Raw genomic sequence first — 24,551 nt, forward strand, 5'->3', positions numbered from 1 at the left:
CCCGGATTAATGACTTAAACTGTATTCACAACTTTGCAAAGTGTTGTTCAGGAGTTCATTCGACACATGACCTGCCTCTTTAGAAATCGAAGTGCAACTCACGGTGGTCCGGAGTAGACCGCCTTCAGTAGCACTATACAGGCGTCCCAGTTATCATGAAGCTCGCGAATACATGCAAAAGTGTCTTTCACGCTCGGAAAAACACTTTTATGTAGCATGTATATTGAGCAACAGAAAGCTGTATCGGAAATTTTTCATGTTACTCCACAATTGTCTCATTGACACTTTTAATCTAATTATGATATCTGACAAGTTGAATAATTAATTTTGACTAAATATGTAATTAGTCGGAATGTCCAAAAATAATCTGAGTATCTTTAAGCGACGGTAAACGACATTACCTTGGTTCTGTCCAGTTACGTGGCATTTGCATATTTTTAAATCTTGGTGCATGATAGTTGGGACACCCTGTATGTACCGGATGTACAGTACCGGGACTGCAGGGTTAAGAGGATACTTTAGCTCGGGGGCTTCTATATAAATACACTGCAAAGGAGAAATCCTTCTTATCGGCAACCACTGCACCAAATTTGACGAGGTTTGTTGCATTTAAAAGAAAAAAAGTTGAGGTTTAGTAACTGCTTAACCTTTTTCTCTCAAAGGCGATAACTTTCATTCAAATCAGTCCAGGGGTTGTCTCATAAAAGCATTTCCGCATATTGCATGTATTGAAATTGGCGGCATCGGAGTTTGGTCCCGAGCTAAAGCTTCCTCTATGAAAGAATTCTGTGGCGATTTAGAGGTAAATGTGAGAGAAATGCGCTAGCATTACGTCTTATAACTATTTGAGGTCCCGGATTAATGACTTAAACTGTATTCACAACTTTGCAAAGTGTTGTTCAGGAGTTCACTCGACACATGACCTGCCTTTTTAGAAATCGAAGTGCAACTCACGGTGGTCCGGAGTAGACCGCCTTCAGTCGCACTATACAGGCGTCCCAGTTATCATGAAGCTCGCGAATACATGCAAAAGTGTCTTTCACGCTCGGAAAAACACTTTTATGTAGCATGTATATTGAGCAACAGAAAGCTGTATCGGAAATTTTTCATGTTACTCCACAATTTTCTCTTTGACACTTTTAATCTAATTATGATATCTGACAAGTTGAATAATTAATTTTGGCTAATTATGTAATTAGTCGGAATGTCCAAAAATAATCTGAGTATCTCTAAGCGACGGTAAACGACATTACCTTGGTTCTGTCCAGTTACGTGGCATTTGCATATTTTTAAATCTTGGTGCATGATAGTTGGGGCACCCTGTATGTACCGGATGTTACAGCGAATAAAGCCCCTTCATACACGTTTCCGCCGACGGAAAGCGGCGGTGGCGCGTGGATGGAGGGGCTTTAATAGCGAACACTTTCAAAAAAAATTTAAAGGTTGCATGTGGCAGATAGCACAGTTCATGAGCTGGTCTACTCGAAGAGGTGGGCATTACTTGCACAATAAATTGAAATGCATAATCTAATAATTAACAAACATTCATTAATGAAGTTCTTAACTAATTACTCTATGGCCCATATTGCAATTTACAAATCCTAGTCGTGGAGTTCGCAACGCGGATCTACTTGGGAACGAATTTTCAGGATGACACCAGTTTTTAGATATTAATTCACGAACTTTGCGGGGAAATGCATTGGCGTTCCAGTTACTTTTGTGCTTCAGCGCATAAAACAACGTTTTCTTGAGAAAGTAACAGTAGCTAAAGCGTTGGCTACAGGGCCTACAGGCTACGAGACGCCACCCCACGCCACCCAGATGTTTTTAGTTAGCGACGCCAAACTTGGCTTGGCTCGCCTTGGCGCGGCGTTTTCCGCGATACTGTGGTGAACGGGGAGGGGGGGGGGGGACGCTCTTTTGCGAAATTGCGGCGAAACTTCACAGTACACGAACAAGAAAAAAAAGAGCCTAAGTGAACTGAGATACAGCAGAAATATTACACACACACACACACACACACACACATACATATTCTGTATTCTGTGGCGCATATATAAACCCCGTCTTGCGCGACACTAAGCGTTTCAAGACCACACGTACGCTTGCGGACGCGCCCAAGCTCGCGTCCGCGCAGCCACGCATGCGCAGACGGTGCGGCATGGCTCGTACGCGTCGAAACGCGGGGTGATCTCGGGCATAGAGTTAGTATAGTATAGTATAGTATAGTATAGTATAGTAAAGTATAGTAAAGTAGCTCTATGATCTCGGGGGTACAGCTCCTCTCTGTTAACGCGCACTTGAGCTGTCGCGCGTCGGCGCACCTGGCTACGCAGCTACGGCGCGGAACATTCAACTCTCAGTGAAGCAGATTTATCTCTCGTGATTTATATCATGCAAGAAAGTTAAACAAGAAGCGTTAAACAAAGCAAATGTATGTAACGTAGACGACGATTATCATTGTGGGACAAATATTTTTAGAAGCAACTGAAGACAAAAATGAATATAGCGTCTCTGCTTCTTCCTAACTATATACCGCTTCGAACAGTTATTTTTGACTGACAGTAAACTTATGTTCTTCAGAAAAGCTGACGCCAGCAGTTCGTCGTAATAGTAATCACAACTGATGCATCACTTGACAAGAACAGCAATCTCTCTTGCCAACCGAAACTGACAGCAGCGCTGCAACGTAGGCGCACATGACGTCACCGGTCATGTCCACTGCAGGAAATATGTTTTGATCTAATAAGAGTTTAGTGTCATATTCAAAATATTCACCTAAATTTAAAATAAAGACAAAAAGACAAACATAGAAATGGCTGTGAGGTTTAGATTGGCAAGCTCATATTAGTAGTACGTGTCAGGAAGCGATGAATCGCCTTTCAACTTTTATCAAGTGATCTCCAACTTCGTAACCGTTGACGTCATGGAGGAATGGTTGCAGCTATGGTTGCAGTGCAGCAGGTGCAACAGGTGTAGCTTCCGATATCGCAGCGCACCTGACGCACTTTTGGTTATCTGCGTGGAGGAAGGAAGGATACTTTGTTCTTTGTTCATCGTTGTCTGCAACATAGGCCAAGGAGGTTTAAATATAAAAAAGATAACTATTTGTCGTAGACATATTTGTCATAGACGCGATCACTGTGGGCGCGACATAACGGACACAATCTTGGAGGTCATTATTTTGGCATAGAGTTAAGCGACCACTTGACGTCAGAGAATGGAATGCGCCGCAAAAACATGTTGCATAAGATTTTCTTCATAAAATTTGTGGCTGGGGGTCAGTGAACCTAAACACATTTAATCACATTTGCACACCAAGGAAACGATGTTCAACCTTGCGTCGTCTGATTAATTTATTTCTTCCATTAAAAACCAGCTACCGGGAGGGACAAAGATCCCTGACATTCAAAGATCCCTGACTGCTTCTGACGCTTCCCAGCAACTGGAACGTATGTGACCGTAATGTTTATCTGGAAACGCTTGCCGCGAAAGCTATGTACGAAGGCGAGCTTTGTGGCGGAACCACGGCCTCTTGCGTGGGCCGGCATAGAGTTAGTATAGTAACTCTATGTGGGCCGGGATGCAGCGGACGCGAGCGCCAGCTGGAGCTTATGCAAAGAACCGGGCGCGACGTTCCAAAGAGCCTCATCAAAATGGCGGACGCCGCGTCCGGTTTGTGTGTGAAGGAGTTTCTTTTGAGTTTTCGCGTAACAGAATTGTGTTTTATCGTATATTCAAATTACAATCCGAGAGCTATCATGTTTTTAGTTTGTGTGCAAGTCGTAGTTTACGATTTTTCTACGTATTTTAGCTTGACAAACTCAATTATTTCAGTTAATCCTTTGCATCATACAGAAGGCCTCGGTATAAGTGGTTCGAAAATCCTGCCGATGTGACGTTCGACGCCGGACACTGCATTTTCTGCGACATGGACTCTCGTTAAAACTCTCTGTTTTAGCCGCATAGGTATGACCGCGTCACCTATGCATACAAATGGCAACTATACCGAAGTGCGTGGATTGAAGTTGTTTCACCGCCAAGCAGATGTCGCCGCGATCGCCCGCAGACATCGTTATATTTATTTCTTTTTCTTAGATTTTCTACAACTGTCACTACGAGAGGCGCAAGGCTGCTGCTGCTGAATACCCCGTTCGCGTCTTTTAGCTGGTGCAATGTCAAACATTGGTGGAACCGTCACGACTCATGGGTCGCCGAGTGCAATGTCGGCTCGCAAGGGTCTGTTCAGTGACCTTGGCAAGGCCACTCTTCGCGGCATCCGAAAATGTCCCAAGTGCGGCACTTACAACGGCACGCGCGGCGTGCGCTGCAAGAACAAGGCGTGCGACGCTGTGTTTCGGGAGCGTGGCGCACGCAAGCGGGCCGCCGACGCTGTACGGCTGCACGCGCCGGGGCAGCTCTATTCTGTGCGTCTGCAGCGGGGTGAGGCACGAACATTTGTGCAGCTGTCGGCTGAAGGTAGGGCCCAGTGTGAGGGCTGCCAGGGTGCATCCAGCTGCGCGCACGTGCAGGCCGCGCTCCGTTGCGTCGTCCAGGCCCAGGCGCTGCCACTGAAAGACTCTGTTGTGGAAGCCCAAGAGGAGAGCGTGCGAGATGCCATCTGGGAGCTGGTCGCTGCCGAGGGCCCACCGCTCGTGCAGCGTGTTTCCAAGGCAGTGTTGGTGGCTCGGAGCCACGAGGGTGGCTTCGTACATGTTCGAGTTAGCCCCCGCCGTGAGCTGCGCTGTAGTGGCTGCGGCGGCAAGGGTTCAACGCAAGGCTGTGTCCACTCGTATGCGTGCATGTGTGCGCTCACTAGCGCTGACAAACTGCGTGATGTGGCGCCCAAGCACCCTGAACCATCTCTGAGCTTTTTGCAGTGGTTGGCAGGCGTCACGGAGCGCATCAATCAGACAATGCGATACGATCGACCGGGCCGACCTGACCCGCTTGTTTTTCACGTGCCTCATCAATTTTTTGACTGCTTACAGCAGCGAATATGTGGGCGCCGGCAGCCTACGCGGAAGGACGGAGTCAAGTGCACGTGGAGTATCACCAATCTCTTGCATGTGCGTCACATTTTTGAGACGCCTGTCGTGCCGCTAGAGGAGAGCAGAACCTTCGTCGAGAATCGTGATGGGACTTTTGAGCCTTACGAACCTCCTTGTTTGTCCCAAGAACCGCCGTCTGAAGGCGTTCCAGTGATCAGACCTCTTGAACTCAAAACATTCTTGAAGGTGGGGAACCCTCCCCAGTCGGTGCCGTTTGTTATTGAGTGGACTCCTGACGTGCTTCCTCGCAGTCGAGTTGGCGAATTGCTTCTTAAGTTTGAGTACGGTCATTTAAGAAATGGACTCATTGACGTAAGGTCATAGGAGTCACTTTGTTTCTACACGCTGATTCTATTTGGGGTGCAGTGAAACGTTGTTGACATTTTGCCTCGTTAATTAAGCACACGGTTGCATTGGTTGTCTTGCTGCAATGTTCATCGCATCTAATGACAAAATCGAAGTGTATGTTACCCAAAATAAACTACCGCTTAATCATGCGGCGGTTTATGTGCTGTAAATGTACGCATAATAAACCCACGTGCCCATGTTTGTTCTATTGTTTTGGTAGGCCCTGCTTGCTGAAATAAAAACTTAAACAGCGGAGACCGTTATGGTAATTACTCCGTATGGGACGCGAAGTTCGCCCATTGGGACGTTGCCGCCATATTAGCAAGCGCAATGCATGACGGGAAGTCAATTGTGATGTTTATTCTCCATAGTTGTAGCTGCAGCGGTTGCAGTGTTTCTTTTTGATGATTAAGCTAGTGCACTACAGTGTGCTTTGCACGTTTCCGTCTGAACTTTGACGTTCAGCGCTGCGGCGATGTCGTTCGTGGGCGACCCTCGAGGACGGAGCAGCAGCTGCACGTTTTACGGCGGCTTCGAATACAAGAATCGAAGTGGTCCTGCCACCCTCTCTGTGGGCCAGTTTGTATACGTTCGGATTTCGCCCAACGACGACCCATGCATCGCCGAACTGCAGCTATTGTGGAAAGACCACCAGCACAGTGCACAGTTGGCCAGTGTTCAGCTCTATTTCTTGCCCGAACAGACTCCTGACGGCAGGTTACCCCACCAGGGCCAGGTAGATATACGTCTTTGTTTTCGTGAATCTTGCTGATGCACCATGTGATGCAGTTTCGTGTAAACATTGCTTGGCATTCGTTAACGTGGCTCTTCCTGGCCGTGAAACACAGCACATGTCATATTTGCACAGTTTAGAAGTGTCCGGTGAAATGTTAATGCAAAGCAAGATAGCGATTTGAAAGTACATTTGTACGGTGCAAGCGGTACAAGTGCGTCTGAGTAGGGCCGCTTGCGTCGCACGTTCGAACCGCAATTGTTTCAAGTGCTGATTTTTCAGCCACGATTGAAAAAAAAAAAAACACACACTTTGTGGCTAGCAGCGAGATAAATTTCCTTTTCTCGTTGCGGAAACAATCCCGACGCCTTGCATCTGATGTTCTGAAAATTTGGGACAAGTAAACATAACAAGCTGACCTATATTCGAATTTCAGATTGAGTTCAACGTTTGTAATGTAATTGTGTGCATCTCTTAAATAAGAAATATGAAGGGAATCATCATTCTCGGGGCAAAATCATGTAGGCTTCATTAGATGGATTTTCGTTTTATTACCTGTAATGTCGCCATCAAGGGCGTATCGCTTCACTTTAATTAATTACTTGCATCTGCCATCGACATCTCCTGCGTTTTAAATGTTTCGTGACATTAGTCCATTGGCAAAGTTCCCGTTGACGGCATTAGAAAATTACATTACACCATAAAAGAAAAAATTCAGTCCAAAAATAAAACTAAATATGCGTTATCGCTTTTTGCATTGTTCGCCGCAAAAATTATTGCGGCAAAACTTCATAAAAGGTACCGGTTTCCTGTCTGTTTTTAGAAACCAGTAAGCCGCATGCCCATTTTGTCGTAGGTTATATTCCATGCAAATGGACAATGACCTGCGGCACAATGTCGTTAATGGCACCTTAATAATAAATAAATGAAGTGGGCAGGGGTGTTGCCAGCGCAGCCTCCAATAGTGTGGCTATATATCATTATAATCTCGCCGACAGGTATCATAAAAACTAAAAATAACGTAAGATAGTTGAAAAAAAGTAAATGAAATCCACGCTTTCTTTTTATTTTTTTTCTTGCCTGCCTGAGGCTGGCTTCGTGTCACAAGGCGCGCTTGTTGCTTGTTTTGCATTCGTAGCATATATATTTTTTTTCCCTAGTCGTCACGGCGGCAATGGAAGGTCGCTACATTAAATGACGTGATATTACTCTAGGTGAAAAATGTGGCGCCTGCATACGTTAAAATAATCGACGTGTCTCTTCTACGCGTGGTTGAGAACGTGATGAACAAAAAAAGAAATGCTGACGCAATGAAACGTGTATGATGGTTATTGTCTTAAGTTTGACGCAGCGGCCTAGATAAGACTAGGTTTTACCGACGATACGACCATGTGCCCGTGTAATTGTGGCAGTTTTTGTAGTGTCACAACGATCATTATCGCTGATGTTTGTAAAGCATTCCACGGCAATGTAGGACTTTTGTTTTTTTTCCCTTCGTTCGAAAAAAAATAGATACGCTATCGAAATATCATGAGGCGATTAAGTGGAAAAATGTGCCGTGGTTTAGCCTGCAGATAACCACTGCAGACTGAATCAGTACTGTAGATGTTGAATCGTACTGACTTTATTTTACCTCGAGTTTTCTCACTGCTAATTTCCAGAACGGAACTTAAAAGCTTGCGGCCGCATAATTAGACCAAATAAACAAAATGATAATATTGTTGTGATGATATTGCATATTTGAAGGTATATGTACTTATTGCAGAGCTTTTGCACTGTAGGCAGGCTATTCCTAAAGGGGAAACACTTTTACGTGCCTCTTCATGATTGAACTGTAGTGCAAGATGTCAAACGTTTATGACATGGCATATTCCAAGATGGATAACAGACCATGCATACAGCAATACAAAACTTCTCATGCCATAGGTCACATGCAAAATATGTATGACAAACTTGGTCATGCTACCAGTCTGATTGGTTGACAGTTCAAGATATATAAAGAAAATGTGTTATTAAAAGGGAAATCTATTGTATAAGTTTTTATGGCATTTAAATTTTAGATAAGTAAAATTCTTGATGGTAGGGCGTTTAAATGTTAGAATTGTGGGGGTGATCTGAAGGTTTCGCAACATGTGTAACAAGAAAATTACCTGTATTTGGAAAAAAAAAACGAAAAAGATAGTATTTTCACCATAATCCCTCTTCACACTAATGCACTTTTCCCATTTGACTGGAAGGTTTCTGATACCATGCCCCCCCACCCCCACACACACACACACAAACAATAAGAAATCTTGCTCGTCAAAATTGCAGTTCTGGGGCAGTTTGCTGTACATTCAAGTTGGACGCTGTTCTTTGAGGTGCTGCAGATTCGGGAATAAAAGAAAAGTCTGGTCAAGCTGTTTGAAAGGATGCTCTCGAATGGCAGCCTAAGCTACACAATACTTTTTAACCTGTGTGTTGTCGTGTTTCTTGTCGCCAATCGTATTCCTTTCTTTCTTTCTTTCTTTTTTTTTTTTTGGTCTCACAATTTTCAGACAATGCTGGGACAATATTCTATTGTCCAGGTAATCAATCGGCAGGATCCACCAGCTGTAGTAGCCCATTGGCAGTGGCGTTGCGCCGCTGAGCTTGAGGTCGCAGGTTCGATCCCGGCAACATTCCGATCGAGGCAGAATGCAAAAACGTTTGTGTCTGTGTATTGGGTGCATGTTAAAGAAACACAGGTCGAGTTTCCACACTACAAAACCACACTACACCAGGGTGCCTCATAATCAATATTGTGATTTTGGCATGTAAAACCCCAGAAATAATTTTAAGTTTTAATCAGCAGGCTTCCCATTGCTTCCTAGGAAATGGTTACCATCACTTTTCTTCCCGTGTTCTTGGGTCTTGAATTTTTGTGAAGTCGGGGACCTTGAATGTCTCGATTCACAACATAGACTATTGCTTTCTTTTTGGGTCCCACTGGTAAAGCCATGTTTCATCCTCAATTGCAAGGCAGGAGAGAAGGTGTTCTAAGTTGCTTTTGTTGTAGTAAAGTCCCCTTTTGTGAACAAAAGCATAGTGCTGGTCTTGTGTAGAGCGAGAGATAAAACATCTTTATTAAGAAGTCCCTGCTGGGTTCAAAAAGGGGAACGAAAGGGCTGAGAGGCTAGTCCTGTAAAGCTCCCCTATCCGTCAGACACAGGCCAGGCCTTGAACCGTAGCGGCATCCTCCGCCAGCAGCACAGCCCAGAGCTGGTCTCCTGGGCATTCGCTGAGTTGTATAGCCTCTCGCTGCTCACGGGATTTTACTATAGCATTGAGGTTTATGCTGTGTCTCGTATTGTTTGGAGCTGATGTGCATACTCGTATAATGTGATGAAGGTCTGCACGTGGTGTGTTGCTTGTCTTGCAGTATGATGAGTTAGGCTTCTGAGTGTATTCGGTGCATGAGTAGTGTAGGGAAGGTGCTTGTTTGTAGTAGTCTCCAGGTAGCTGCTTGATGTTTAATGATTTTTTAGGAGGAGGGTATTTGTAGCGAGCATTTCGATAGTATTCGAGGATTTCTGCATAAGTAGTCATTTCATTTTCCATTTGTTCGTCTGGGGAAACTGTTCTTTCTTGATCTGGTTCTGGGGGCGCAGTTCTGTTCGGGTCTCTTTGGGGATTTGCTGTCCGCAGAGAGATAGGCGATGCAAGTGACTCTCCCAGTTGATACTTGCTCGGGCAGCGTCGTGCACAGCGTTGTTCCCAATTACCCTTGCATTGCCTGGCGTCCAGATCAGGTGAACAGTTCTACTGCGAGTAGGATGTGTTACATTGAGAATTCGGTACGCTTGAGGTGATATAAGTCCTTTGGTCTAAATAATTATGGCTGCTTTGGAGTTGGTGATGTTGCATGATGCAGTTGTTGATGTCTATGCCAGAGCTATTGCAGCCTCTTCTCCCTCTTCTGTGTGTTTGGTACGTATGGTGCTAGTTGTTGTGATGTCCACTTGTACCCGTAACAACGGCCAGGGTCATGGCTGGTTGTGGCGGATACTTCGCAGCATCAACATAGGCCACATGTTTAGCGTCTTTGAACACTTTGTTGAGTCTTTGAGTGGGTGCATGTTCTTGGGGGGGGGGGAATTGTGAAGGTGTTCCTGATGTTCAGTGGACTAGTTCTCTTTTCTTTAATTTGCATCTGGTATTGTATTGCCAGCTTGTTTAGTATTGTCTGGCCTGTCTTTGTGTTTGTTAGGCGTTGATAGTGTGGTATTCTCTGTGCTTCTATAATTTCGTCCGGTGTATTGTGCAATCCTAGGCCTAATAGCGTTTTGTTTGCTGTGCTTGGAGGAATGTGTAATGCTTGTTTTAATGCTTTCCTTATTATTATGTCAATCGTGTTTCTTGGTATACATGAAATTTAAAGGGACACTAAAGTGAAAAATTATTTCTTCTCCATCAGTAAATTACCATTCTACAACACCAAAAACACCACTGTTACAACGATAAGACGTTTGGTAAGCCAGAAAAAGCGCAAGAACGAAATACGGGTGGCGACGCCTACTTATGTTCCCGCACCTGGGGGCTGTGACGTCTTGGATTTTGATGGCATCTTCTAGGGCCTATTAATTATATATAGCGGTACAGATTGACTACATTGTGTTCTAAAGGAACCAAGTATTACACATGGCAAGTTTCGGGAGCCTTTATTCAGCCAACGCGGCCCAAATGCGAAAACATACTTTGGAATCCCTGACGTCACGCTGACGTAGCGGCGCTGGGGTTTCGGCGCGAAATTCAAATACTGATACTTGGACATTCATTTTCTCGTCTAATAATCAAACAATTATTTTTAAATGACTGCCTGCAGGGTTCTCAAACAATGCTCCATTAGTCTAAACTGATTTATTGTTTCGCTTTAGTGTCCCTTTAAGAATGGTGTAGAGAGATCGGCACTATGGCACCCATCATGCTGAGACCTTTGACGTGCCAAACATGTTATGAATTATTGCGCATGCACTGCCATACGAAAATTTTCAATTTCATGGAAATTTTGGACACTTTTATTCTACAATTCTTCGTGATAAGACTGTCGGCTCAGGCTGAGTGATACAAAGCAATTGTAAGTGGTGGGTTGTCTTGTACATGCACACAGCTGCATCTGAACTCGTTGAACCAAAGAGCTACTATAGCATACAAAGGACATTCACTGCCATACAGTTTCCTCATTCTACTGTGAATTTCCTTAGCCAAACTTCATTCTTTGTGTAAAAGCCTTATCACACCCTGCTAAACGAGCTCAAAATCATGGAAAAACACCATGTTTAACTGGCTGATGCAGAACAACAGCAAAATTAGGAGTCTTGATAGCGTGAAAATATTTGGTTGAATAGATGGGCTGGCCAATGGATTTAGAGACCTTTTGGTTATAGTCGAGTTGAAAAACTTTTTTATTGCCCCTTTGTAACCTGGTAGATTGTGGAAACATGAAGTGGTTACCATAAATTTAAGGCATATTGTCAATATCTCTCTATGCAGCAGTTATGTGGGTGAATGTACAAAATTGAGTTAGCTTTTTTTATAAAAATGAGAACAGGGTCCTATTGTCTTGCAGCAGGAAGTGATGTACCAACTTTGAATGCTAGTGAACCAAGTTTTATGTCTGTAATATGAGTCCTGTGTCTCTCAGTAGTAGATTACTGAGTGTGTAGTTTAGTGTATCATCATAAATAATGGGTTAACAGAATCTGTACATATGCGCTCAGCATGCCAATAATACATTTAGCTTGCATTCATTGCTCTTCACCTAAATGACTAGTGAACATTGCCTGGATCCACCTCATAGCTGAGTAGCTATCAAGGGACCTGGCTTTAATGTATTTGTGGTCTTTCCAGGATCTTGATTTTCTGCACAAGGATTTTGGCATATTTAACTAGAACTCTAGAACTCTATGTGATTAGAGCTGTACCATTTCCACACTTGTTGTATTTGCAACACAAGCAAAATTTCTTCTCAACGTATCGCGGGCTGTGAGGGACAGTGCAAAATCCTCCACTATTGCCGCATGCACAGATTGCCGAGTAGCACGGGGTGTTTTCAACACTTATCTGAAGAAAATAGAAAACAGAGGCGCTATAACGTAAAGCTATTCCAAACTTTTCTATTCCAATTCTGCAATCAGCCTTCCGCGATCGGTCGAAAACTTTTTGAACCACCCCCCCTTCGCCTGTCTGTCACGCGACATGATGAAAACCGTGATAGCTCCCAATCTGATATGATGTGTACACACTGATTATGAATGATTCGACTGTACAAAAGAAAAAATAGTTATTTCTGATTCGTCGCCTTCTTGCCATTAACCCTCTGCTAGTGGTCGAAATGTTTCAGGCTGCACCCACATCACCTGTCTGTCACTCGACGTCACAAAATAGCAATAACTCATTGCGTCGAAGTGACGTGTGCGTGTGAAAGGTGCATTAATATGCCAAGCAAAACTGAACTGAAATGAAACTGAATAGCCGTAGACTGCCCCATTCCGAAAGCAATAGAAGATGGCTGCCGCCGATCACTCAGGCACTGGCTATTCTCACATGCCAGAGAGTATGGGTTTATTTGCATATAACAAAACACTTTGCGTGGCTGTATAACGTTGTCGAGCACTTTAGGTACGTCTACGACATTGCTCTGCCAACTCTCCTTTGCTGAGGATCTGTTTCAGCAGCACTTTAAACCGTCCATTGCCCGCTGCCGCGATTTTGGACAACCCATCGCAACTTAAATAAGGGAAAGCGGACCAATTGCCAGACGCCGGCACCACCCTCTTTACCCTGTAATCTATTTTCAGTGCACTGGCTCGGCCCCACCGAAACCCTCTCCACCTGAGCGTGCTCCTCGCCTCTTGTCAGCCAATTGGATAAGAAAAACCGCTTCATGTAGGCAATGTTATTGTTTTTGAAAGCAAACAAAGGTGACCTCCGATAAAGGAGGAGAGTGTTTGATTGGAATGTTCAGGCAACACTGCGGGTCACCGCCCGATGCTTGCGTCGGTGGTTACGCAAATTTGACGTCAGGAGATTGGAATAAAAACACATTGGAATACGTTTTACGTTATAGGGCCCCAGGTTTCAGCAAGTGGTGACGATACCAAATAGCTGTTCAGATTGCTTATGCCATGTGACACATGTGTAGTGCAAATTTGAGTAAGCATTTATGTCTGAAAATGAAAGAAATGATTTGTAAGCTCCAGATGTGCGAGTGCTAAAGTGTTGCTGTAGCTGGAAGTTGCAACATAGGTGAACGTTCTGGGGCCTAACCGCCGCTTTACTTTTGCAGCATTGCACAGAGAAAATGTATCCCGACAATACATGTAAGACAAATATTAGTCACAAGCTCCTAGCAAAAAATTGGCACCCACTGAGTTTATCAAAACATTTGGCTCTCTTTTGTGCCTTACTTCAGTTACATTGTTTTGTGCCTGTTGGTTGGAATATTTGTAGCAGCACCTTGCGTATGGTGCAGGAAGCATGAAGGAGCAAAATAAATAAATAATAATAAAAAAAGCCTGCTTCAACTTCACTGTTTATACTGACAGTGCCAGGCAAGTTCACTCTGGAACTGACTGTCAAGGGGGTTTAGGTTTAGGGAGTTGTCGATTTTGTGTGCTCAAACGACTTTGGGCATCCCCCAAAGCACCATGTCCTGCTTGTATTCTTTGTACTCCTTTTGCTTTCTTTTGTATATTTTTTTGTGTTATTTTGTAAACCTGGCCGTTTGCATGCACACTTTGAGTGCACAAAATCTGAAGCTCACTATTAGGTAGGTAATTTGTAGGTCCCTCGTGCATCTACTGTTGAAATTTTTGCTGATGCTACCAAAACATTATTAATTAATTCATTCATTCATTCAATACTGAGGCCTATTCAGGCCTATACAGTAGAGGGCATATCAGGTACAGAGGACTCCTTGTTAATGAAGAACAGAGAAAGAAAGCATACTACATTGTAAGCATAGACGACAACAACAATAAAGCAATAAATGGATGATATATTTGAATATTTCAGTGGGCATATCTGAATTTGTAAACATGGGCCGGTATAATCTAAAACTATTCCAATCTGTTTTTATTTCAAATCGGCCATTAGCCCTCCGTGATAGGTCAAAATGGCTCGGGCTCTGCCCATATGGGTATGACGCCCGTTTGTTGACACTCGTGTTGTTTCGTCCGTGTGACGTCGGCTGTCTGTCACCACTTTCATGAATAGGTATAATTTTTGCGCACAACCAGTCAGCATGCTTGGCAGCACCACTGTTTCCACTGATAAGGTGAATCTCTTCTTTAGGAAAAAGGATAACCGAGCAGCATAATGTCTAAGAAATATGTTTGAAATTTCGTCCTGGCCATGTGACTTTTTAACGTCAAGTCGTAGAAGTAGATTAAGAACACCAGATACTGATTCTGATTAACAGCACTATATGTGCACTATTATGAACTACCTAAACAAACTACCATTGCTAATTACTTAATTAAAACATTAAAACAACTGCTGGGTCTGCTGTAGCATGGTTTTATGTGCTTGTGAATTGTGCCAATATGAAAGGGAACACTGAATTTGTGTTCAGAGCTCGTAATAATTTCCCTTTTACATGCTCATGATGAGAAAAAGTTGCATGAAGGTGAACAGCACAACAAATAGCAGCAAGTGAGTGTCTGGCTTGCATTGTTTCAAGAATCACTGTTTTCAGACAGATGAAGTGTTCCCTTTCATATTGGCGAAGCGTGTACATTATGAACCTCTGTAACTCCATTCAGCACTTCTGAAACTAGAGGTGACCTCGGCCAGTAAGGAATGCGAACGCCTGCTGGAGAGTGTTCATGACAGAAAACTTGTATGTGGCCCTATGCGAGTTTTGCTTATTTTACAATTGGAAACTATTGCGCATAAGTAATTTCCTCCACGTGCTTGCTCAAAAAATGGTTCCGTCGCGCAAAACCGCAGCTCTGCTGCAGCAGAATTGTTCAGGAGAGCCTCAACTTGCATCAGTCCTTCTCTATAAAGACTGCAAAAACTGTTGCTGTCCGTTAGTATTTGAACAGAATGAATATTCAACAACTTTAAATAGTGAATTCTAGAATCAAATATGAAATAAATAGCAGGGACTATTTGAGTTGAATTCTAAATTTCAAATATTTGCACACCCCTACAAAAGAGGAATGGCTTTTTGTGGGCAAGGCAAAAAGCTGTTCCTTCATTTTATTTGTTGGGAATACAGTGCACAGCACAAGATTGACAGTGTATTCGTGTTGAAGGGCGTCAACATTTTTCCTTACACTATTGGCATTGTGGCCATGGGCAGTCCTTGCTTTAATAAGATTGCAGTTGTATAATGAGAGTGCTTTGTGGTTTTTAGAAAACACTAAACCATCCTTGAAGGAGTGGGCAGCTTTTGTGCCAGTTTAGGCCGGTTGCAAGAATGAAACAAAGGACTACTTCTTCTGCATCTTTCTTCAATGTGCTATTTGAAAAAAAACTGTAGGACTTACTTGGTTGAACTGTTGCCTGTGCAATACAGAAAAATGCATCCATGTCACTCCATACAATATGCAATGGTCACAGAGTTACACAATAAGTGCTTTGGTGATAGTACTATGCTCGGGTGTAGCAGAATATAGCTTGTGCGTTATCATGCTGCCTCATAGTCTTTGCTTTGCAGGAGAGAACTGCGGAGAGGGAGTATATACAGGGTGTCCCCACATAACATGAGCCAAACATTAGAAATATGTAAATGCCCCATAGCTGGACAGAACCAAGGTGATCTTGTTTGCCATCACTTGGAGATACTCGGATTATTTTTTTCGTTGCACATAACTATATATAGTCTTCATTAATTAACCAACTTCTCAAATATTATAGTTACATAAAAAGTGCAATGCAAAAATTGTGGAGCAACATGAAAAACTCCTGATACAGCTTTCTATTGCTTGATACTTGCTATATAACAGTGTTTTTCCGAGCGTGAAAGAAGCCCGCAAATACACGCAAAATTGCCACGCGTCTAGTTGCTCGAGGCACTTTGCATGTATTTGCCGGCTCCTTTCATGCTTGAAAAAACACTCTTATATAGCACGTATCGAGCAACAAAAAGCTGGGGCCGTATTCTGAAATGATCCACGTCGACGGTACTATCGCCTAGGCGATAGTAATCCAATCAGCGGGCGATAGGCGCCCGCTGATTGGATGTGTTATGTCATTCGATTTTGCTCAACCAGCCAATCAGCACGCACCCGATTGCAAACTATCGCCGAGGCAATTGTATTGCCTAAGTGGATCGTTTCATAGTACGGCCCCTGTATCAGGAGCTTTTCATGTTGCTCAACAATTTTCTTATTGACACTTTCAATCTAATGATAATATTAGAGAAGTTGATTAATCAATTGGTACTAATTCTCCAATTAGGCAGAATGAAAAAAAATGTGAGTATCTCCGAGCGACGGCAAACATTACCTTGGTTCTGCCCAGCTATGTGGTATTTGCATATTATTAGTGCTTGGCTTAAGTTACGTGGGACACACTGCATAGTATGGTGTACTTGTGGTCACTTGATTTGACATTTTTACAGCGAAACTGTATATGGCTACCCTCCGGCAGTGGTCGATGTCCATCTGTCTACACACTGTGTCGACACAATAAAATGTTGGTCTCCAGTTTCTCGCGAATGCTTTGTAGCTCTCAATCAAATGTAGGTATGTTGGAAAAGATCATACTGAAATTGGCTGCTAAGATGGCTTTATCATTACGCTGAGTTTTATTTACTTGTCCTAATGAGTTAGTTCACAGTGAAGTTGTAAACGTTACAGAATTTCCGTCTGCTGTCAATACGTGGCCGCCGTGGAGGGACTATGGTTACAGAAAATGGCAGTAACTCTTGTTTTATCGAAACTATCCTGAAATAAATTATATGACAGTTAGCCGCTGAGACGACTCTAACGATATGCTGAGTTTCATCTACTTTTCATAATTACGTAGTTCACAGTGAAGTTGTAAATATTGTGGAATTTCTGTCTGCTGTCAATACATGGGCTTCTATAGGAGGAAAAACGACAGCCCCATGTTTGTCTGCTAAAGTAAAACTCTAGTCCTTCCAAGTTTCATTCAGCTAATTAACTAGGAAGTACGCTCAGCCGCAACTTACAAACAAACATGTTTTGTTTCGTGTACTCCTTTGACTGCACCCCAGTCAATGCATATTGTCACTCTGTTATATGCACACTGTTACCATCAGCAGACTTTGCATGTTGTGGTTACGTCATAGTCACCTAGGCGAATTTATGAGCAGTTTCCATGGAGCTCTGGTATGGGCCGGACGCGTATAGAGCGTAATATCTATATATACATAGATACATAGAAACTACACACCGTAGCTTCGTTATGGTTCACCCCCCCCCCCCCCCCCAAAAAAAAAAGGCAGCAAGAAATGGCACAAAGAAATTCAAAGAAATCAGTGACTGCTCATGTGACAAACAAACTAGAGCTTTGCAGTCACCTGCTCCTGATATTCATTGGCAAGTCTACTGCTTAAAGAGCTGTACATCCTGCTTTTGGTGCTTAACTCTTTCCTTACTGCGCCCATTGGGCATCGTTAGCCCACTTATAGTAGTTTGAAACGCTGGTTTCAAGACTTTCCGTGCCGCTCTTGGACACGCTGCGCCATAGGACGTGAAGGAGAACTATATTTTTGTTTTCTAACCACTCGCTTTTTCTCTGTCAGGCGCTAATTTTTAAACTCACTCTGATGTTTGGTGATCGTCAAAGTAGAAAGCAAAAATGGCTGCCTCCAGGAGTGGCAAGCGCGCTTCGAAAGATCGCAAATCTTGCGATTCTGCTGCATTTGCAGCTTATTTTATCGATGGATAGAGCAGCAGCGAGTCTAACGATGCTGTGCTTTCGTAGGACTTTGATTCTGAGAGTGACGACGATGCAAGCCAGCCCGGAACGACGGCAGCCGCAGCCCGGCAGGCCATACTATAGTGCTTGCACTTCAATTTTTGTAGTGGAATACCTATCCAATGAAATTTTTTTTTTTTTTGGAGATAGTGCCTATTAGATGGCAATACATTTTTTATATCTCATAATTTTTGTTACATTTTTTTCTTAGTACATACAACGATGTCTTTACAAACTTTGTTCAATTTTGTCCCACAATCTTGAGTCTGGCAATTCATATCTTTCTTTATGACATATCTCATCAATAAAGCTTCTGTGTGTGAAAAGTACATTCACTCTGCTTTTTGTTTATGTATTACATAAAATATTGAGTGCAGTAGTTCCTTCAGAAACAAAAATGTGGCGTAACCTACAAAAAACACCTATTTTTCCCGTGGTAGTGAAAGAATTAATATGTTATCGTCATTGCTGATTTTCTTTAGGCAGCTTGTAATGCTACATTTTCTAAGTGGATTAATGTTGATCAAGAAAGAAAGTGTTTGCATTCATGTGCAAACACCTTTTTTTTTTTACACGTTCATTTGGTGGGGCTAGAGTGTAAGGTTCTTCATAATCGAGAAATGCAGTATGCAGATTACCAACCTGTCCTGGCTATGTATTGGCAACAATTTTCATGTGGCCATTCTTGTTTTGTGCAGGAAGTCTTACAAAAAATGGGTGTGCCTGATCGTAATTTTTCATTTGCAGATATTTTCCTGTTAAATTCCTTTTCATGTGAGACAGCTTTTTCTTCATGACAATATATTTACATGACAGTTTGTTTAAATTGGGGATTTTATAAAGCAGTTGAATGCTTCCAGTAAGAAAAACTTGCATGTGTCATTCTTACCTGCTGACCTTAATTTTTCTACAGAAAAATTGGTTTTTGAAAGCATCAATGCAAATAGCGCACAGTTAACTTGTGGGGTAATATGGGTTTAAAGGTAATTTGTACCATAATGTATTCACACCTGTGTTATTGGTGAAACTTGTTTGGGTTAATTGTTTAAATGGAAACTGTGCTGGTTGATGGGATTCCTCACATAATTGGTGAATGGCTGTCAATACCAAGGGCATTGACAATGGTTAATTTTTGTTCAGAATTATAAGGCTTTCATGAACATGAGGCTGGCATATACTCCTCTCTATATGGGGCGTGGGGTCACTGCTTTCTTTCACATACACTGCATTGGTGAGTGTTTCATATTTCGCTTTCCTGGATTAGATACTTTCTTAAAGGGACACTGAAGAAAAATATTAGGTCAATATGAATTGTTAAATTACACTTCCAGAATATCAAAAAGGTCAGCTTATTGTGTTTCCATTCTTGGTAAAAAGATGTAGAAACGAAAGAGGCACCTTGATGTGCCCATATTATTTTCCCATAATCTCATGTACTACATCATCTACTTGACTAATTAGTAGTTTATCAGTGAGTAATGTTTTCTTTACATTGTAAAGGAACCACGAGCTAAACATAGCAAAGTTTAAGAACTTTTGCCTAATCATGCGAAAATACCTTGAAATCTGTTATGTCAGACATACGAAATTTGAAAAGGGAACCCCTTGCCTCATCTTCAGTGAAAATAATTTTTCTGCTAAATAAGCTGCAAATAGAGTCATGCAAGACTATTTCACAAACATAAACTGATTTATTCTTGCTCTTTAATGTCTCTAAAAGGTCCTTTGGGATGAAGGCACAACAATATTGCAAGTCACATATGCCAACAGCCCTCCTTTGGCATTGTTATCATGTGGCGTTCAGAGACCTACCAGGCTGCCATCTGGTTGTGGTTATCAGTGTAAAAGCTAGAATTTATTGAGAAATTGCTGCCGGTTGCGAGATTATTGATTGACATTTAGCATCTCAAAGCAGCAGCTTGATTACGTGTGGTATTGTAGTGGAGGGCATTAAATTGATTTTGACCTCTTAGGGGTTCAGCAACAGCACTGGAACTTTCAAAGCACAGGTGATTTTGCATTTTACCCCGACATGAATGTAGCCACTACAGCTTATTGTGCTTAGGAGCAAAGTAGTATGGCTGCTGAGCCACTTTAATGGGTTTTCAGTACTGCAGAAATGGCAATGTTTGCTCTCTATGCAGCATGAAGTGCTGGCAGCCTCGGAAAAGGCAGTGCTGCGTCTGGAGGACTTTGTGGGCTGCATCACAGATGAAGTGGAGTGGAGCCACGGCCTGCTGGCAGGCCCACCATCCGAGGGCACATCATCCCCAGGCGTGGTGGTTTTGTCATATCCGCGCTACTGCCGTTATCGAGCACTGCTCAAGCGCCTTGAAGGCCACTGGCCGCCTGAGGGCAGCCTTGCCCTGCTCCTTGGAGCTGATCAGTTGCTGCCACGGGGTGGCGGTGCCTGCCGCCTGCTCTTCTGTCGCGACACCTTTGATCACGAGGCACTTGCACACAATGACCTCATCTGTGATCATTTGGGTGGGTGCAATATTTATTTAAGTGTTGATATGCAATCTAATGTGTCAACTCATACTAACTGTGACAGCCATACACTGTTTTATCAATATTGTCAACTTGGTTTAAGCAGTAGCATCCAGATAGTGGGTTATTTTCATCCGGGAAAACAAGACTTTCTGTATCTAAATTGGCAGACTAGACATGCATTAAAACCTGGAGAGACTGTCAGCTAAGCAAAGAGTAATGTTTGTGCAAGTTATATCTAAAGCAAAGAATGCTGTTTGACGTTTATTAGTGTCACAGCTGTCCAAATACAGTAGAGTAATGATGTCTGGGACCCGACAGTATTGTCAAAATGCCCCAACAAAATATTCCGTGGAGTATTTGCATAAAATGGCAACATGCAAACACTATAGCAGTATTAACCGAAATAAACAGAATAAAAGAAAAGCAAAATAAAAAATCATCATAAATTTTTTAGAACCAAAATAAGCGCTAAAGTGATTGCTAAGCAACCTGTAGTACTTAAAGGTAAACTGCAAAGAAATTTTGGGCCATGTAAAAAGCCTAATTTAAGATCTTGTAAATTTAGAGTAGCCTCTGTGCAAAATTTTATGCTTGGAATATGAGTGAACACGTCATGAAAGGCTCACAAAAGTAGACATTTCTATACCGAAACTGAAAACAATGCAATCATTACTGCTCGCCAGAAGTAACGCATGACTAGGAATGTGTGGCTCCTCACATGACCTCTAGGATGGGATGCCACCCGTAGTTGCCCGCAGCGTGCTTGAAGACTTAAGTAAAATTTAAATATAGCTGTTTTTAAATAAAAGGATAGTTTCTTCTGCAACATGCTGTGAGCGGTAGTGACCATGGGGTGGCGGGTGTCAAGAGGTAATTAGTCGCTAATTTGCAAAAAAAAATCCAATATTTAACCTTTCAACTTTTAAATTTCAGTGAGCTCATGGTAATTGTAAAATTGAAGCGAGCTCTCCATACAAGCTATATCAACTTTGGATCTAAAAAAGAACGTGATTGCCCGCGAAACTGTGGCACAATGAAATTCAACCATCGGATCAGTCGAAACCAAAATTGGGAGGCTGCAGTGCGCATGTAGCCCATGTACCTTGAGGTGATGTTCTGCTTCTGTCACCCAGCAATGGGCAGACAAGGCTCTGCAACAGCGAGGAGCATGGAGCCGCAATATGCTGGCTGTCCACCAATGGGTGACGTAAGCAGAATGTAGCCTCATAGGGCGCGGCTGTGCACGTGCTGCTGCCTCCTAGCTTTGGTTTCGTGCGCTTTGATATCCCAATTTCATCAGGCCACAGTTCCACAGGTAATCACATTTTTCCAGATCCAAAATTTTATATGGCCTGCATGGAGAGCTTGCTTCAATTTCCTGATTGCGGTAAGCCTGCTGAAATTAGAAGTATAAATTATAATCATTGGATTTTTGTCAATAAGCAACTGATTACCTCTTATCACTCGTTGCCACCGCTGATGGCATGTCTCCAAAGGAACCATCCTTTTATTTCAAAACAGTTTTTTTGAATATTGCTTAGTTTTAGTAGAAGTACCCGGTATAACCATATTGACCCCTCAACTTTCATTTATAATGATGAACTGAGAATAGTTGGACAACTGTGTCATGCCGCCTGTAATGATGAAGGTGTACCACTAATGTTATATCGAGGTAACTTTTTTCATAGGTTGTGGTGTTAATTGGGTGGTTGTTAATTGTGGTGGTTGTTAATTGAAAGTGGCATTACTTTCATTATCTTTGGTGTGCTTGGAAAGACCATGTTGAAAAAATTGTTGCATGACTAAGGACTGTGGCCTTTAGCAGCTTTGACTAAGTTGGCAGAAATGTTATCGATCCTGTACGCTGTATTCCGTAGACCAGATATGACAATTTTAGTTTAACATTAGGTTAACAGTAGGGTTAAGGGAAATGGCGTCACAGTTCTGCAAACTAACTTTGCAGAAAGCGAGTTTTATTATAGTGTGATAGCGTAGTTTATGTGCAGGACACTATTCTATTATGATTTTAATCCGCATACATAGTGCACATAAGTGGTTCTATCTATTCGCCAAGCTTATTGTGTGTGTCTGAAAAGTGCGAGAGGCAGTGCAATGAAAGCCAGGAGTTTATTGTGTTTGTGCTTTCTATGTCTGCTGATCCATGGCGAAATAGGTACAAGCTCTTGACCATAACCTCCGAGATCTTCCCATCTTCTGATCACATGGCCTCTGAGATCAGAAGATCTGGAAGATCTCAGAGGCCTTATGACGTCGCACCTATCTAATGACTTCCTGATAGGGTGGAGCTGCCATCTCACAGGTTTGCCTCGTTAGGCCTCGACCCGTTCAAAATGAGAAGTTATCTCTAAATCTCCACAAGGTTATCCATGATGGTCTTTCATCGAAACGACCCGAGACGAAGCGAAAGCCATTTACACAGTCATTTGCTTCGAACGAAGTTAATTGTACAAAAGGAATGCCAAATGTTTGAAGCGGGTGGCTGGGACCACTGCCTTGTTTTACATAAACTACGTAAACCACACAAAAACGGTAACATTAAATCTGAGAAATAGCGTGCGTATGCTAAACACTGGGGGTCGTACAATGTTCAGAGCATACGCATGTCGATCCCGCTATTCTGCTAAGTGCGCTATTCCCCTAAATATGCTAAACTAAAACTGTCCCTTCTGTTGGATTTTTCCCGTTCACTTGTAGGGTAGAAAAGAAAAGCGTGTAAACCAAAGTCAGTGCGAAAGAAGGCAAGGTCGACAAACATGGTGTATGTGTATGTACTGAAAATGGGGTGGAGGATTAAATATGATGCACTGTTGCGTAATTGCAGGATGTTTTTGCACTGTTTGCATTATTCATTCCGTTGTCAGACATTATATTTTTTTATGGACCCTCTATTTCTTTTATTCATGTCGAGCTTTCTCATTTACTTCTTTTTTCATATTTTTTTAAGTGCATGTACGTTGACATTGTCTTCTTTCATGTCAACTTTGGTTATCATGCCTTTCTTTCTTTTTTTTTTTACCAAGGGTTCTGGTGGGCCCATCCTGAGAATAACACAGTTTATGGTGCAACATGGTTAATTTTTGGCTATATTCGTGCTTATTGCACATGTACCAGTAATTTTACCTGCTCTATGACTAATTCTCACTTGTTTCATGAATATTTACATTTTGATACCTTTTGCGATTTGCAAAGATGCTCTAGAGGTGAAAAAGGGCTGTTTTTTTAATCAAGAGCCAGATGGATACTCATATCCCATGTAGGCCAAACCCGTGTGATGTCGCCAAAGACCTTTTCTAAAACAGGATGACTGCATGCGAGTCATATGCATAGCTTCATACTCAGCACTTTGTATTCGATGAAAAACAGTTATTGAATTCATTGCACATGTAATTCGTAATGTGGTAAATAGCATAGATTATTTTGGATTATGCACCATTTTTGACTCTGCCTAAGTATTTTATGAGGTTCTAGTTCTTTGAATCATTGTTATTTGTGGGGTACCTAATCTGGAAAATAGGCTTTTTTTTTTACTTTGGCAAATAGAACCCTGTCCTAAGTGCAGGAATATTTTTGAAACTTTTTTGAAGTGAGATCTTTCTTTTTCTTTTTCAGATTCTTATACATAGTAATATAATGTCTTCTGATTGTATCGTGAGTTCGGTTTCGCATGGGTCTCTTGGTTTAAGTGCTTAAACATTACTGTGCATGAAGAGAAATTGTGCAGTGGATGTGTGTGATGAATAAACAAGAACAGTCAGTGCCGTGTGTGTAATAAAAAAAAAGAACTAGAAGAAATGTGGTGCATTCATGGCGTTTTTCCATAAGTTTCAAACAATTAGATGTAGTAAATAAAACATAGGTCCTACATTATTGTTATACTTTATTCATTTTTTTTGAGTTAAAGATGTCAAACTTTGGTTCAATCTCGTGGACTGGGAATGATCCAGAAGTGTTCTTTGTGTGGTCATGAAAAATTGCTGATTATGAGAGCA

General features: G+C 42.3%; 2 protein-coding genes across 2 annotated transcripts in view; both read left to right on the top strand.

Moving 5' to 3' along the window:
• The first annotated feature begins 3,893 nt into the window (after positions 1–3,893).
• LOC135907898 (uncharacterized protein C2orf42) lies at positions 3,894–5,654 on the top strand. The gene has a single exon (XM_065439659.1). The coding sequence runs from the start codon at positions 4,176–4,178 to the stop codon at positions 5,373–5,375; it is 1,200 nt and encodes a 399-aa protein (XP_065295731.1). The 5' UTR covers positions 3,894–4,175; the 3' UTR covers positions 5,376–5,654.
• A 72-nt stretch (positions 5,655–5,726) lies between these two features.
• LOC135907895 (AT-rich interactive domain-containing protein 5B-like) overlaps positions 5,727–24,551 on the top strand; it is an 80,045-nt gene continuing 61,220 nt past the window's right edge. Inside the window, exons 1-2 of the mRNA XM_065439650.1 lie at positions 5,727–6,135; positions 20,193–20,535. Coding sequence (XP_065295722.1) covers positions 5,875–6,135; positions 20,193–20,535 — 604 coding nt within the window. The 5' untranslated portion in view covers positions 5,727–5,874. The remainder of the gene's footprint in view (positions 6,136–20,192; positions 20,536–24,551) is intronic.

This window comes from Dermacentor albipictus, chromosome 1, assembly GCF_038994185.2.
Source record: "Dermacentor albipictus isolate Rhodes 1998 colony chromosome 1, USDA_Dalb.pri_finalv2, whole genome shotgun sequence".
NCBI lineage: Eukaryota > Metazoa > Arthropoda > Arachnida > Ixodida > Ixodidae > Dermacentor > Dermacentor albipictus.

What these genes read in the sequence shown, in the direction of transcription:
- LOC135907898 (XM_065439659.1), top strand. Translation starts at nt 4,176, where the DNA reads ATGTCAAACATTGGTGGAACCGTCACGACTCATGGGTCGCCGAGTGCA.